The sequence below is a fragment of the Balaenoptera musculus genome, chromosome 16 (genome assembly GCF_009873245.2).
Source record: "Balaenoptera musculus isolate JJ_BM4_2016_0621 chromosome 16, mBalMus1.pri.v3, whole genome shotgun sequence".
In the NCBI taxonomy this organism is placed as follows: Eukaryota; Metazoa; Chordata; class Mammalia; order Artiodactyla; family Balaenopteridae; genus Balaenoptera; species Balaenoptera musculus.
The window spans coordinates 66630272-66645845 of NC_045800.1; the positions used below are offsets into that span (position 1 = coordinate 66630272).

The 15574-nt window shown below is 33.7% G+C and overlaps 1 protein-coding gene across 1 annotated transcript in view; it reads left to right on the plus strand.

Moving 5' to 3' along the window:
• Positions 1–15574, plus strand: part of CTNNA3 (catenin alpha 3) — a 1729751-nt gene that overhangs the window by 508103 nt on the left and 1206074 nt on the right. The window contains 1 exon segment of the mRNA XM_036828186.1: positions 15101–15304. Within this exon segment, the coding sequence (XP_036684081.1) occupies positions 15101–15304 (204 nt within the window).

Consider the following 15574-nt stretch of genomic DNA (forward strand, 5'->3'; position numbering starts at 1 on the left):
AGAAGAAGATATAACAATTATAAATATATCCTCATCCAACATAGGAGCACCGCAATACATAAGGCAAATGCTAACAGCTATAAAAGAGGAAATCAACAGTAACACAATACTAGTGGGGGACTTTAACACCTCACTTACACCAATGGAAAGATCATCCAGATAGAAAATTAATAAGGAAACACAAGCTTTAAATGACACAATGGATCAGATAGATTTAATTGATATTTATAGGACATTCTATCCGGAAACAGCAGATTACACTTTCTTCTCAAGCGCACATGGAACATTTTCCAGGATAGATCACAGCTTGGGTCACAAATCAAGCCTCGGTAAATTTGAGAAAATTGAAATCATATCAAGCATCTTTTCTGACCACAACGCTACTAGATTAGAAATAAATTACAGGTAAAAAAAATGTAAAAAACACAAATACATGGAGGGTAAATAATACATTACTAAATAACCAAGAGATCACTGAAGATATCAAAGAGGACACCAAAAAATACCTAGAGACAAATGACAATGAAAACACGATGATCCAAAACCTGTGGGATGCAGCAAAAGCAGTTGTAAGAGGGAAGTTTATAGCAATACAATCCTACCTCAAGAAACAAGAAAAATCTCAAATAAACAATCTAACCTTACACCTAATGGAACTAGAGAAGGAAGAACAAACAAAACCCAAAGTTAGTAGAAGGAAATAAATCATAAAAATTAGAGCAGAAACAAATGAAATAGAAACAAAGAAAACAATAGCAAAGATCAATAAAACTAAAAGCTGGTTCTTTGAGAAGATAAACAAAATTGATAAACCATTAGCCAGATTCATCAGGAAAAAGAGGGAGAGGACTCAAATTCATAAAATTAGGAACTAAAAAGTAGTTACAACAGACACTGCAGAAATACAAAGCATCCTAAGAGACTACTACAAGCAGCTCTATGCCAATAAAATGGACAACCAGGAAGAAATGGACTAATTCTTAGAAAGGTATAACCTTCCAAGACTGAACCAGGAAGAAATAGAAAATATGAACAGACCAGTCACATGTACTGAGATTGAAACTGTGATTAAAAATCTTCCAACAAACAAAAATCCAGGACCAGATGGCTTCACAGGTGAATTCTATCAAACGTTTAGAGAAGAGCTAACAGCCATCCTTCTCAAACTCTTCCAAAAAATTGCAGAGGAAGGAACACTCCCAAACTCATTCTATGAGGCCACTATCACCCTGATACCAGAACCAGACAAAGATACCACAAAAAAAGAAAATTATAGACCAATATTACAGATGAATATAGATGCAAAAATCCTCAACAAAATACTAGCAAACACAATCCAACCACCCATTAAAAGGATCATACACCACGATCAAGTGGGATTTATCCCAGGGATGCAAGGATTCTTCAATATACACCAATCAATCAGTGTGATACACCATATTAACAAGTTGAAGAATAAAAACCATATGGTCATCTCAATAGATGCAGAAAAAGCTTTTGACAAAATTCAACACCCATTTATGATAAAAACTCTCCAGAAAGTGGGCATAGAGGGAACCTACCTCAATATAATAAAGGCCATATACGACAAACCCACAGCAAACAGCATTCTCAATGGTGAAAAATTGAAACCATTTCCTCTAAGATCAGGAGCAAGAGAAGCATGTCCACTCTTGCCACTCTTATTTAACATAGTTTTCGAAGGCCTAGCCATGGCAATCAGAGAAGAAAAAGAAATAAAAGAATACAAATTGGAAACGAAGAAGTAAAACTGTCACTGCTTGCAGTTGATGTGATACTATACATAGATAATCCTAAAGATGCCACCAGAAAACTACTAGAGCTAATCATTGAATTTGGTAAGTTTGCAGGATGCAAAATTAATGCACAGAAATCACTTGCATTCCTATACACTAACAATGAAAGATCAGAAAGAGAAATTAAGGAAATAATCCCATTCACCATAGAAACAAAAAGAACAAAATACCTAGGAATAAACCCACCTATGAGGTAAAAGACCTGTACTCAGAAAACTATAAGACACTGATTAAAGAAATCAAAGATGACACAGACAGATGGAGAGATATACCATGTTCTGTATTGGAAGAATCAACATTGTGAAAATGACTATAGTACCGAAAGCAATCTACAGATTCAATGCAATCCCTATCAAATTACCAATGGCATTTTGTACAGAAATGTAACAAAAAATCTTAACATTTGTACAGAGACACGAAAGACCCTGAATAGGCAAAGCAATCTTGAGGGAAAAAAATGGAGATAAACCCACACACCTATGGTCAACTAATGTATGACAAAGGAGGCAAGGATATACAATGGAGAAAAGACAGTCTCTTCAATAAGTGGTGCTAGGAAAACTGGACAGCTACATTTAAAAGAATGAAATTAGAACACTCCCTAACACCATACACAAAAATAAACTCAAAATGGATTAAGGACCTAAATATAAGCCTGGACACTATAAAACTCTTAGAGGAAAACATAGGAAGAACACTCTTTGACATAAATCACAGCAAGATCTTTATTGACCCACCTCCTAGAGTACTGGAAATAAAATAAAAAATAAACAAATGGGACCTAATGAAACTTAAAAGCTTTTGCACAGCAAAGGAAAGTATAAACAAGACGAAAAGACAGCTCTCAGAATGGGAGAAAATATTTGCAAATGAATCAATGGACAAAGGATTAATCTCCAAAATATATAAACAGTGCATACAGCTCAATATTAAAAAAACAAAAAGCCCAATCAAAAAATGGGAAGAAGACCTAAATAGACATTTCTCCAAAGAAGACATACAGGTGGCCAAGAGGCACATGAAAAGCTGCTCAACATCACTAATTATTAAAGAAATGCAAATCAAAACTACAATGAGGTATCACCTCACACCACTTAGAATGGGCATCATCAGAAAATCTATAAACAACAAATGCTGGAGAGGGTGTGGAGAAAAGGGAACCCTCTTGCACTGTTGGTGGCAATGTAAATTGATAGAACCAATATGGAGAGCATTATGGAGGTTCCTTAAAAAACTAAAAATAGAATTACCATATGACCCAGCAATCCCATTACTGGGCATATACCCAGAGAAAACCATAATTCAAAAAGACACATGCACCCCATTGTTTATTGCAACACTATTTACAATAACCAGGACATGGAAACAACTTAAATGTCCACCGACAGATGAATGGATCAAGAAGATGTGGTACATATATACAATGGAATATTACTCAGCCATAAAAAGGAACGAAATTGGGTCACTTGTATAGACGTGGATGGACCTAGAGACCGTCATACAGAGTGAAGTAAGTCAGAAAGAGGAAAACAAATATTGTATATTAACACATATATGTGGAATCTAGAAAAATGGTACAGATGAACCAGTGTGCAGGGCAGAAATAGAGACACAGATGTAGAGAAGAAACTTATGGACACCAAGGGGGAAAGCAGGGGGTGGTGGGGGTGGGGGTGGGTGGGATGAATTGGGAGATTGGGATTGACATGTATACACTGATGTGTATAAAATAGATAGCTAATAAGAACCTGCTGTATAAAATAATAGAAAAATAAAATTAAGAAAGGAATATGTTCTAAGATTTATTCAATATTATATTCAATATTACAGTGAAAGCCACAGCTTCTTGGAAGTGCTTACATTAAAGTTCTTTTAAACAGAGGTTTTGAAAATAGAAGAATTCTTGAAGTTTATTTTATTTTTGGTATAACCAGATAAAATCTGAAGCAAACAATCCGTGATGTGGTGCTGTGCATAGATTGAATTGCTGAACTCTGACAGAAATATGTCTAGGAGAAGAGGTTACTACCTCAGGTGAAATGAATTAGATAATTGAAATTTTTTATTGGTGTTCTGGTAAAACTACCTTCTTAGTAATCATTGAGCTATTCAAATGTTCTATACCTATAATTTAGAGAAAAAAATTTAAGGGAGTATGTACATATCTAATTTGTTTTATAAGCATGTTGAATGACTTTCTTAAATATTTTCTATTCTTCTGTTTTATTAACTAATATACAACAGAGTGTGAGTTATATACATTTTGATTTTATATAGCTGAATATGTAAACTTTGTGTAAGTTACACTCATTTAATAATTTACTAGTAATATTTATTGATAATCTTGCTAATTTATAGTTTATTACTCACATTTTACCTTCTTTTACATTTTTAATATCTGAAGCTTCCATTCTTTAGATTATTTAGGTGGAAACATTAAAATAAGGGATATACCAGACAAAGGAGAGCCTGTGAGTTCTGTCAATAGTATTTTCTGTTGATAATCATAAGGAGAATTTTGTTCCATTTTCATCACTCACTCTGAAGATTGATAATGTAGGTGCTTGAGAAACTTTATTTATGCTATGTGGTTATTATTTCTGCTGCTACCAACTTGAAGCACTGCATGTGTTTTTGTGAAGAATGTTGGTACTTGATTATAATCATAGCTACATCTCTTTTGATAGGCAATTTCACTTTGGAGAATAGGTGTAAAACTTTTAGTGTTTTGAATGTAAGTTGGATCAATCTCATCACAGCATATAGAGTGTGTGAATGAATAGGGTTTATTATATCATGTTTATTAACATACAGAAAACTTTTTCCAACTTGTTGGTTTTATGCTTCAGATTGTTTAAACGATTTTTTATAACTTCCTACATGTCCTGGTAAGGCATGACCAAAGCCTTGCTCAGGATCTGAAGTGTATTAGAGGATTAATAAATATTTGTGGAATGAATGACCATCTGATACATATCTGTGTGGTATATAGAGAATTCTGTTTTAGCAAGTGTAGCTTCCTTTGTAGCATTCTATTCACTGATCATCAGGAATAGATGGTAGTGCATGTAAAGGTAAAAATAATATTAGCAAGAAACTGAGGTGGGACCTATCCCACCAGTTATTAAAATATGTTATAAAGCTACATTAAATAAAATCTTATATGAAAGTTGTGGGTTTTATTTTCCCCACTTTACAGGGATGAAATAAAGGCTTAGGCAGTTTAAATCACTCTCTCAATGTGAGTGAAAGGCCAAGATTCACACTCAGGTGTTCTGACTTCTAAGCTGACTGAAAAAGAGTGCCCTGGTACATGACCTGGTACATGAGGTCATGTCTTTATTTTTTAAAAGACATATATTAACCAAACATATTTGTAATGATGAAACCCAACATAGCAAAATTAAAATCCTTCAAGCTAATTAATGTGAAAACTTAATATCATATTTCATTCTGGTAATTAATGGAAACATTATATTTTTCTATTATGATTCCAAAATAGTTGATTAATATCTAGAATCCAAAATAATAATAAGTGTTTGATTCATAATTGCCATTTTCTTTTTAAAATTTTAAGAATTTTAATTTTTTTAAAATTAGCTTTAAGTTTCAGAAGTAATACACAATTAGGCTATAATCATAAAATTAAAAATTTGACCACCACTCCAATCCGGTTCTTTTCAGAGATAGCAATTGTCATGGCGCTGGTATGTTTTCTTAAACTTTTTCCTAGGCCCCGAAATACTTATATGTACTCAGAGAAAATCTCAAGTATTATAGTGTGCTTGTTTTTTTAATACATATGATGTCACTGCACATATCATTCTGCAACTTTTTTTTTATTCTACAATGTATTCTGGAAATCTTTCCAACTTATTTTGTATAGATTCACCTTACATTGTTCACTTCCAAATACATGAGAGCCAGGATCTCAGTCTTCTCAAAAGTTAACGTTTCTGTGTTTCTCAAGGCCACAGGATTTTCTTTCACCGTAACTCATATTGAATAAAATAACGCTTACATTGTAGTTCTTTCCTGAAAGATAGGCTTTAGTGGGCAAAGAAAAAAAATGATCAGCAATGATGATTTAAACTACAACTACTCCAGTAAAAGATTTAGTACATTTTAAGTTATTCCCTGTATCATTATTTGTGTTGGTTATCACACTCTCAGTCCTGGGTCATATACATCTTTTATATTTTAAAATACCTATGAGTATGCATATGATTTTACAACTTGATCATTCTTTCACAGGATCTGATTTTCGTATAGTCCTGTTCTATAGATAAATGTAACATATATTCTCTTTCTGATTGAACAGCCCTTTTCCTTGCCTTTTAGGCAGTTTTTGGTGTCTTTTTAAGTTCAGATTGGATGCTTTAACTATATTATTTTAGGAGTAGAATCTGTCTCTTCCCTTTTGTTTGTTTTCAGGTTTCAGAGTATTCTGCCTCTTGCTTTAAGTTTCACATAATTATAACCCAGGTGCCTGTTCAAGTTGACCTGATAAAATAAGATCTGGATAAGATTAACGCCAAATTTTAAATTCCATGTTCTGTCGAAATCCAAAGCCCTCCCTGAGAATCCTGTGAGTTCTCTGGAACTTACATCTGCTTTGCCTTTAATCATCTTGATTATGCACCAAATTGCCCAGAGGTATGCCTGGTTAATTTATAAACTTTCATATTCTTTTTATTTATACCACGTAGCCACATTGTAGTTATATATTGATATTTATGTGATTATTTGGTTAATATTTGTCAGTACCTCTAGGCTGTGAGCCCTGTGAAGTGGGCAGGGATGCTGTCAATTTTATTACCCGTTCCTACTATCTGGTACATAGTAGGCTCTGAAGATAGACTCAAAATATAAGAAAGGAATAACTGAAGAAGGCTTGAGATAAGAGCACAGAAAGAGAAGTTAGCCTTGAAAAGAAAGTGGTGGTTGGGGGGTAAAAGAGAGAGGGGAAAGGAGAGGGAGAAGGAGAGATCTTCCTTGAAGACAGATGAGAAGAAAAAATGGATGGAAAAGCATATTGAGATAGAAGTAAATGGAGAGGTTTACCAGATGGTCTCATCTCCGTTTCCTAAGAGTAGTAGAAAGTGGGTGGATAGGAGGTTATATAAAATTGAGAATACAGAGGATGATAACAACATAGATAAATTTTCTCATAGCTAATGAGCCAGGATTCAAACCCATGCTAACTGCTCCTAGATCTTGTAATCCTTAAACTATACTGCCTCCTAAAATGCAGCAATCCAATAGAAGATAATGAAGTTAGGACTCTTACTTTTTTGAAAAAATATTTTCTTGTCAGCAATCAAAGTGTTAGGGAGGTAAGTTTATATTGGGCAGAACCTAGAAAAAAGAGAAAATATGTTCTACGTTCATTAGAGTGGGATCCTGAAAATAAGCATCCTGTTGTTTGTCTTTCGTGAAATTAATGCCATGAAAACATACTGAAAGAGTGTTTCAACACACTGCTATACTAGTTCAGAAGAGATTATTATTTTATTAAGATGAGTTTTGTTTCTTTTTTATAAACTACTTTATTGCAGTATGATTGACATGTAAAAAGCTGGACATGTTTAATGGGTACAACTAGATGATTTGGGGAATAAGTATACACTGGTGAAACCATCACCACTATCAAGGCCATAAACATATCCTTCACCACCCAAAGGTTCCTCTGACTCCCTTTATTATTATTGTTGTTATTATTATTATTAATAGTTTATTGTAAGAACACTTAACATAAGATCTTAGTAAATTTGCATGCAATTATCCAGTTTTACCAGCATCATTTATTAAAGAGATTATACTTTCCCCATTTTGTGTTGTTGGCACCATTGTTGAAGATCCTTGACTGTAGTAAGCATGGGTTTGTTTTTGGGCTCTCTCTGCTGTTATGTTGGTCTATGTGGCAGCTTTTATGCCAGTACCGTACTGTTTTTATTACCACAGCTTTGTAATATAGTTTGAAATCAGGACGTGTGATGCCTCCAGCTTTGTCTTCCTTCCTCAAGACTGTTTTGACTATTGGGGGTCTTTTGTAATTCTGTATGAATTGTAGGATTGTTTTTTCTACTTCTGTGAACAATGCCTTTGGAATTTTGGTAGGAATTGTATTGAATTGGTAGATTGCTTTGGGTTTTATCGACATTTTAACAATATTAATTCTTCCAATCCATGAACATGGAATATCCTTCTATTTATTTATTTGTTTATTATTTTATTTTATTCTTTAGTTTCTTTAATCAATGCTTTATAGTTGTCAGTATACAGATCTATGATCTCCTTGGTTAAATTATTCCTAAGTATTTACTGAATAATCATTATTAGTATATAGAAATGCAACTGATTTTATATTGTTGATTTTTATCATACAATTTTACTGAATTTATTATTAGTTCTAACAGTTTTTTGGTGGTATCTTTAGAGTTTTCTATATATATAGGATCATGTCATCTGCTGAAAGAGACAATTTTACTTCTGCCTCTCCAATTTGGATGCCTTTTATTTCTGTTTTTTGTCCAATTGCTCTGGCTAGGACTTCCAGTACTATGTTAAATAAAAATGGCAAGAATGGACATCTTTGTCTTGTTTTGGTCTTAGAGGAAAGGCTTTTAGCTTTTTACTGTTGACTATGATGTTAATGGTGAGCTTGTCATATATGGCCTTTATGGTGATGATATACATTCCTTGTATACCTAATTTGTTGAGAGTTTTTATCATGAAGGATGTTGAATTGTGTCAAATGCTTTTGCAGCACCTACTGAGAAAATATGATTTTTATCCTTCATTCTGTTAATGTGGTATATCACATTTATTGATTTGCATAGGTAGTACCATTCTTGCATCCCAGGGATAAATCCACTTGGATATGCTGTATGAACATTTTAACATACTGTTGATTCAGTTTGCTAGCATTTTGTTGAGGATTTTTCCATCTATTCGTCAGGGATGTTGGCCTGTACTTTTCTTTTCTTGAAATATCGAAATCAGGCAGCTTTGGTGTTAGGGTAATGCTGGCCTCAAAATGAGTCTGGAAATGTTCCCTTCTCTTTAAGTTTTTGGAAAAGTGTGAGCAGGATTGATATTAGTTCTTATATATTTGGTAGAATTCACTAGTGAAACATCTGATCTTGGTTTTTTTCTTTGTTGGGAAATTTTTAATTATTGATTCAATCTTGATCTGTCCAGATTTTCTGTTACTTCATGATTCAGTCTTGGTAGGTTGTATATTTCTAGGAATTTACACATTTCTTCTAGGTTATCCAATTTATTGCTACATAATTGTTTATCATAGTCTCTTACAATTCTTTGTATTTCTGTGAATCAATTGTAGTGTCTCCTGTTTCATTTACAATTATATTTATTTGAGTCTTCTCTCTCTTTTTTTTTTTTTAGTTAGTCTAGCTAAAGATCTGTCAATTTTGTTTATCTTTTCATGAAACCAACTAATTTTTTGTTGATCTTTTCTATTGTTTTTCTAGTTTCTATTCCATTTATTTGTTTTCAACTTCATTATTTCCTTCCTTCTTTAACTTTGGGCTTAGTTTGTTCTTCTAGTTCTAGTTTCTTGAGGTGTAAAGTTTAGTTGTTTTTTTTTAGGTCTTTCTTTTTTTCTTAATGTAGGCATTTATTGCTATTAACTTTTCTCCTAAAACTGCTTTTGCAGCATGTCATAAGTTTTCGTATGTTATGTTTCCATTTTCATTTGTCTCAAGATATTTTAAAATTTTTCTTTGATTTCTTCTTTGATCCATTGGTTGTTCAGGAATGTGTTGTTTAGTTTTAATATATATGTGAATTTTCTAATTTTACTCCTATTATTGCTTCCTATTATTATTACACATATCATGTGGGTGAAAAAGATACTCGATATGATTTCAGTCTTAAATTTAAGACCAGTTTTATGGCTTAACATATGATCTATCCTGGAGAATGTTCTGTGTATACTTGAGAATGTATATTCTGATGCTATCAGATGGCATGCTTTGTATATGTCTATGGTCCATCTGGCCTAATGGGTAGCTTAGGTCCAGTGTTTTCTTATTTATTTTCTGTCAGGTTGAACTATCCATTACTGAAAGTGGAGTACTGAAGTTCCCTACTATTATTGTATTTTTGTCTATTTCTCCCTTCAAATTGGTTAATATTTGCTTTATGTATTTAGGTGCCCTGATATTGGGTGCAATATATATTTATAATTGTTATATTCTTTTGATTGACACTTTTACCATCATATAATGTCCTTCTTTGTCTCATGACAGTTTTTTACTTAAAGCCTATTTTGTTTGATATAATTATAGCTACCCCTGCTTTCTTTTGGTTACCATTTTCATGGAATATCTTTTTCCATCCCTTCAATTTCCTTAAAGCTAATGTAAGTATCTTTTGGGCAACATATAGTTGGATTTAAGACTTTTGTTTTTGTTTTTGAATCTAGTCAGCCACTCTATGTCTTATGATTGGAGAATTTAGTACATTTACATTTCAAGTACTTATTGGTAGGTGAAGACTTACTATTGCCATTTTGTTAATTATTTTCTGACTATTTTGTAGTTCCTTTGTTCATTTATTTCTCTCTTGTTATTTTCCTCTGTGATTTGATGAGTTTTTATGGTTGTATGCTTTGATTACTTAATATTTATCTTTTATGTATCTACCACAGGTTTTTTCTTTATGATTATAATGTGGTTAGCATAACAAATTTTATAGTTATGATAGTCTATTTTGAACGGATAACAACTTAATTTTGATCACATACAAAAACTCTACACTTTTATTCCCCCCACATTTTATGTTATTGACATCACCATTACATCTTTTTATGTTATGTATCCATTAGGAAAATTTTGTAGCTATAGTTATTTTTAATACTTTTTTCTTTTAACCATTATATTAGACTCTAAGTGATTTACCCACCATTATTACAATATTATAGTATTCTGAATTTAACTATATATTTACCTTTACCAATGAGTTTTATGCTTTCATATGTTTTCACATTGTTAGTTAGCATCCTTTGCTTCTATATGAAGATATCTCTTTAGTATCTCTTGTAACACAGGTCTAGTTGTGATGAACTTCCTCAGCTTTTGTTTGTGTCGGAATGTCTTTATCTCTCCTTCATTTCTGAATAGCTTTGCCAGTTATAATATTTTTAGTTGGCATTCTTTTTTTCTTTCAGCACTTTGAATATATCATCCCACTCTTTCCTGGCCTGCAAGGTTTCTGTCGAGAAATCTGCTCGTAGTGTTATGGGGGCTCCCTAGTGATAGATGAGTTGCTTTTCTCTTGCTGCTTTCAAAATTCTCTTTTTGTCTTTGATGTTTGACAGTTTGATTATAATTTGCCTTCATGAAGATGTCTTTATGTTCAATCTTTTTTGGGTTCTCTGTACTTCATGTATCTGGTTATTTATTTCCCTCCCCCATTTGTGAAGTTTTCTGTCATTATTTCTTTAAATAAGATCTTTAACCCTTTCTCTTTCTCTGTTCCTTCTATGAATCCAATAATGTGTATATTGGTTTTTTGGATAGTGTCCCATAAGTGCTGTAGGCTTTATTAATTCTTTTTAATTGTTTTTTCTTTTTGTAACTCTGACTAGATAATTTCAAATGATCTGTCCTTGAGTTTGCTGCTCTTTTCTTCTGCATGCTCTAGTCTGTTGTTTATTCTCTCTAGTGGATTTGTAGTTCATTCATTATATTCTTCAGCTCCAGTATTTCTGTTTGGTTCTTTTTTATGGTTTCTTTTTCTGAAACTTCCCATTTTACTCATGTATTATTTTCCTGATTTTGTTGAGTTGTCTTATCTGTGTTCTTTTTTATCTAACTGAATTTCTTTAAGATGATTATTTTGAATTCTTTTTCAGGCAATTAATAAATCTCCATTTCTTTGGGGTCAGCTACTAGAGTTTATTTTGTTCCTTTGGTAATATCATATTTCTTTGAGTCTTCATGTTCCTTGAAACCTTGTATTCCTGTCTTCACTTTTGAAGAAGCAGTCACTTCCTCCAGGTTTTACTGACTAGCTTCAGGGAGAAAGGTCTTCACGAGTAAGCCTTGCCAGAGATACTGAGGGTCTCTTAGATTCTTTCTATGGATGCACTTGCTCCATTCCTCTTGTTTTCTGTGAAGGAGAAGTCTTAGACTCTGTGCCTTTTCTTGATCCCACAAAGCCGGCCAGGTGTTGAGAGCCTCCTATTTATTTTCTCTAGGGCAGTGCCCTGAAGTGTTTGTTCAGTGTTGTGCACCTTTTCCCAATCCAGCAGATTCAGCTGGATGCCAGTATCTGTGTGCTGTCTGTGGGAGATCGCATGCATTGTCTGCAGGGGAACATGGAGTGTTGGCTACAGGAGGGGGCTGCATGGAGCACTGGGGGTGCACGGTGGCTAATCTTGGGGTCTGCAGATGGGGGTCCTACTGGGTTCATGGTCAGGGGTCTTATTAGAGTCTGTAATCTAGTTAGTAGGATCTGCTGCTGGTTTTTGATATCTGTATACTGGTTTCTATGAGCTCCTACCCTTTTTATTTACTCTTTGCTGTCCCCAGATTATTTAGCTATTTCAATCCCCTCAATGTTGTGGGTGTGGAGAGATGGAAATGGGACTCTTGGACACCTTCCCGCAAGGCTGGGGAGCCAAGTGTTCACTTTGTTTTCGCTTTTCCCAATGGGAGAAGTTGCAGACCAAGGTGAGTCTCTCTTGGTCTGAGCTGTGTTGCCTTGGGAGAGAGGTGACGTGGGTAAAGTGACACTGTTCTTCTTATCCTCTTCAGTGCTTGTGTTCTTTGATGTTTTTGCTCCACGTGGGTACTGGAACCTCTCAGTTCTTCTCCCAGGGTGTCATAAAGGTATTCTCATTATTGTTATTGTTAAAATCAGTATTTCTTTAGGGGTATGACGTATGGAACTTCCTATTTCATCATCTCACTGATGTCCAGAAGAGATCATTCTTTATTTCAGTAGGTCTCAAATATCCAGTGATATTTCATAGAACATTAAAGTTATTTTAAAAAAACCTCACCTTTTAATTGACTCAATGACAAAATTAGTGAAAACTTCTATAGGATATGAATAGGGGGACATTAGATTTAGGCAGAATCAAGAGGCTGCATGTGAGCATCAAATGTCAGAGCAGGCAATGGTTTGAGTTTAGATGAGCTTGAAGAATCTGAGTCTTAAAAGTCAACAAACAAGTAAAAATCCAAAGGCTAGGATAGTTTGGGGAATGGCTGTGGAGAGCAGGAACTGGGGTGAACTTATTCCTACAATAGAGGATGTTTTCTGACATGAAATCACAGCCAGAACACCTAAAATTACTAGCTTCTTCTTGTAATACTTATAGGTGTATAGATTTCAAATTTAATCAACTTTTCCTATCATTACAATGCTGGAAACATGTTAACTGTCCCTATCACATCTACTAATTGCATTTGAGCAATCGAAGAAAAATTCTCTTGCCCTCAGTGTCTCTTCTTAATGATGATGTCACATTGGAGGGACATTTTCAAAAAGGTTTTAATTGGTCAATTATTGTTATGAAAATTGGAGTGGAATGTTTGTACTAAATTAGTGAGCCAAAGAAGACATGGTAAAAATAGCAAATGAAATAAGGAGGTATATTTAGATGTAAATGAATCCTTGTCTGATGGGCAAGCCCATGGTTGGGATTATCGTCTCACCAAAAAAATTATGCATTGGATAAAGAAAATATTAAATTTGGCATTTGTAAAATTAATTTTCTTTCTTTTTAAAAATTTGTTTCCATCTAAAAGAGAAAAATGGAGATACTCAGTAGAGAAGTAGAAAAATAGGAAGGAAATAGAGGCATGAAAGGAAGAATTCTTCTGAATAATTTAAAGATATTTAACCAATTTTTTATAAGATCTATTTCTAGTTTGTATTTTACATTATATCATATAATATGTGAACATTACACAGTACTATTTTTTCTTTTTGTATAATTGTTTTAATATTATTTTTCTTTCCATAATGGTTTTCTCTCCCTAACTTGGCCTAGAGCTGTAGCTTTTAAAATTTTATCCTGGCTACTTTAGATCCCCAAATATTTATCATAATATGATATAGTGCAACCATCAGTGTAAGATTATATCTATACACAATATACACACACAATATACATATACCTCTCTCTCTATATATGTAAATATATATGATTGTGCACTCTGAAGATCAATGATTTTCAGTGTGTATATTTGTGTGTAAAGACTCACACATGCACACACATTCTGAAGATCACTATATGATTTCATTTTATGTTAAAGGTTCTACAGAGAGCTTTCATTTGATACTAACTAGTTCTCCAATTATGACATTATGCCCAAACCTTGAAAGGCTTCCTCTCTTACTGTATTTTAAGAAAGGATCCTTAGAGCCTCATATTCTCCACCTTTTCTTCAAAGTCTGTAGATTATCTTGACTTCTGTTGCCTGAAGACGTATCTAATGGAAACCTTAAAAATAACATGTCAGATTTCAATGGTGGGAAATGTCTGGAAGTTATAATCAACAGGAAGATGGAATTTTACTTTTAAAATGAATAATTAAAATTTAGAATTCTCTTTGATATGTTAGTATTAAGATTAATTAGATTGTATGACTTACAGTGAGGTATAACGAAAACAGTATGGAATTAGGTATTACAAGACCTTAATACTTGTTTGAGCTTCACCATTTAATAGCTTAATGACCTTGGGCAAGACAGTCTCAGCCTCTCTCACCATCAATTGAAATGTGTGGTTAACAATATCTTTGCTGCCCACCTCTTTATAGTTTTGTCAAGATGAGATAATATATGTGAAAATATTTTGTAAACAATGAAGTGCTAAATGAAAATGACAATTGTAAAGAACGGTTAATATGTACCAGACACTGTATTAAGCATTCATATCATTCTTACAGCAGTTTTATGAGATAAACAATGTTAATATTCCAGTTTTACATATCAGGAAGGTGAGGCTTACAGTACATAAGACACCTGAGTGAGCTCACACCATTGGTGAATGGGAAGGGCAAGATTGGAATACAGATTTGACTGACACTAGAATCAATGCTCACAATTTCACAATTTTTGTCACTGCCCTGAATAATCATTGCTTTATAGAATGATACATGAACTGGGTGAGGCAGTAAAAGTACAGTTGTCTTTATCATCACATATGAATTCCAAATGTGAAAACAAAATACTAATTATTTTTTCCTAAAAATAGAATATCATGGAGTTCTAACCATCTAAATGTGTTTTTCCTTTAGAATTTAATTGTCTTGGATCCACTCACAGTGACTGAGGAGGAAACAAGACCGTCCCTAGAGAAACGCCTCGAAGCCATTATCAGTGGGGCTGCTCTGTTGGCTGACTCTTCATGCACGAGGGATTTCCATCGGGAGCGAATTATCGCAGAATGCAATGCCATTCGCCAGGCTCTCCAGGACCTGCTTTCAGAGTACATGAACAATGTAGGTAACTGTTTTTCCCCCACCCCGTCCATTGGGTATGTGCTGAGATTCTTTCGGTGTACAAAATCTGATAAATTACAAATGAATACCTGATTTTACATGGATTGGCCTTTTGAGTTCATTCTGCATGGGTTGCTCCCAGAGTGCAGCCAGGAGACAGGAGTTTCTAGGGATGGAATTCAACCAGAAGGTTATTTATACATGATTGTTTTGCTTGAGACAGTATCTAAATACTAGTTGAAGAAGGCAGTCAGGATTGGAGAAAGGAAA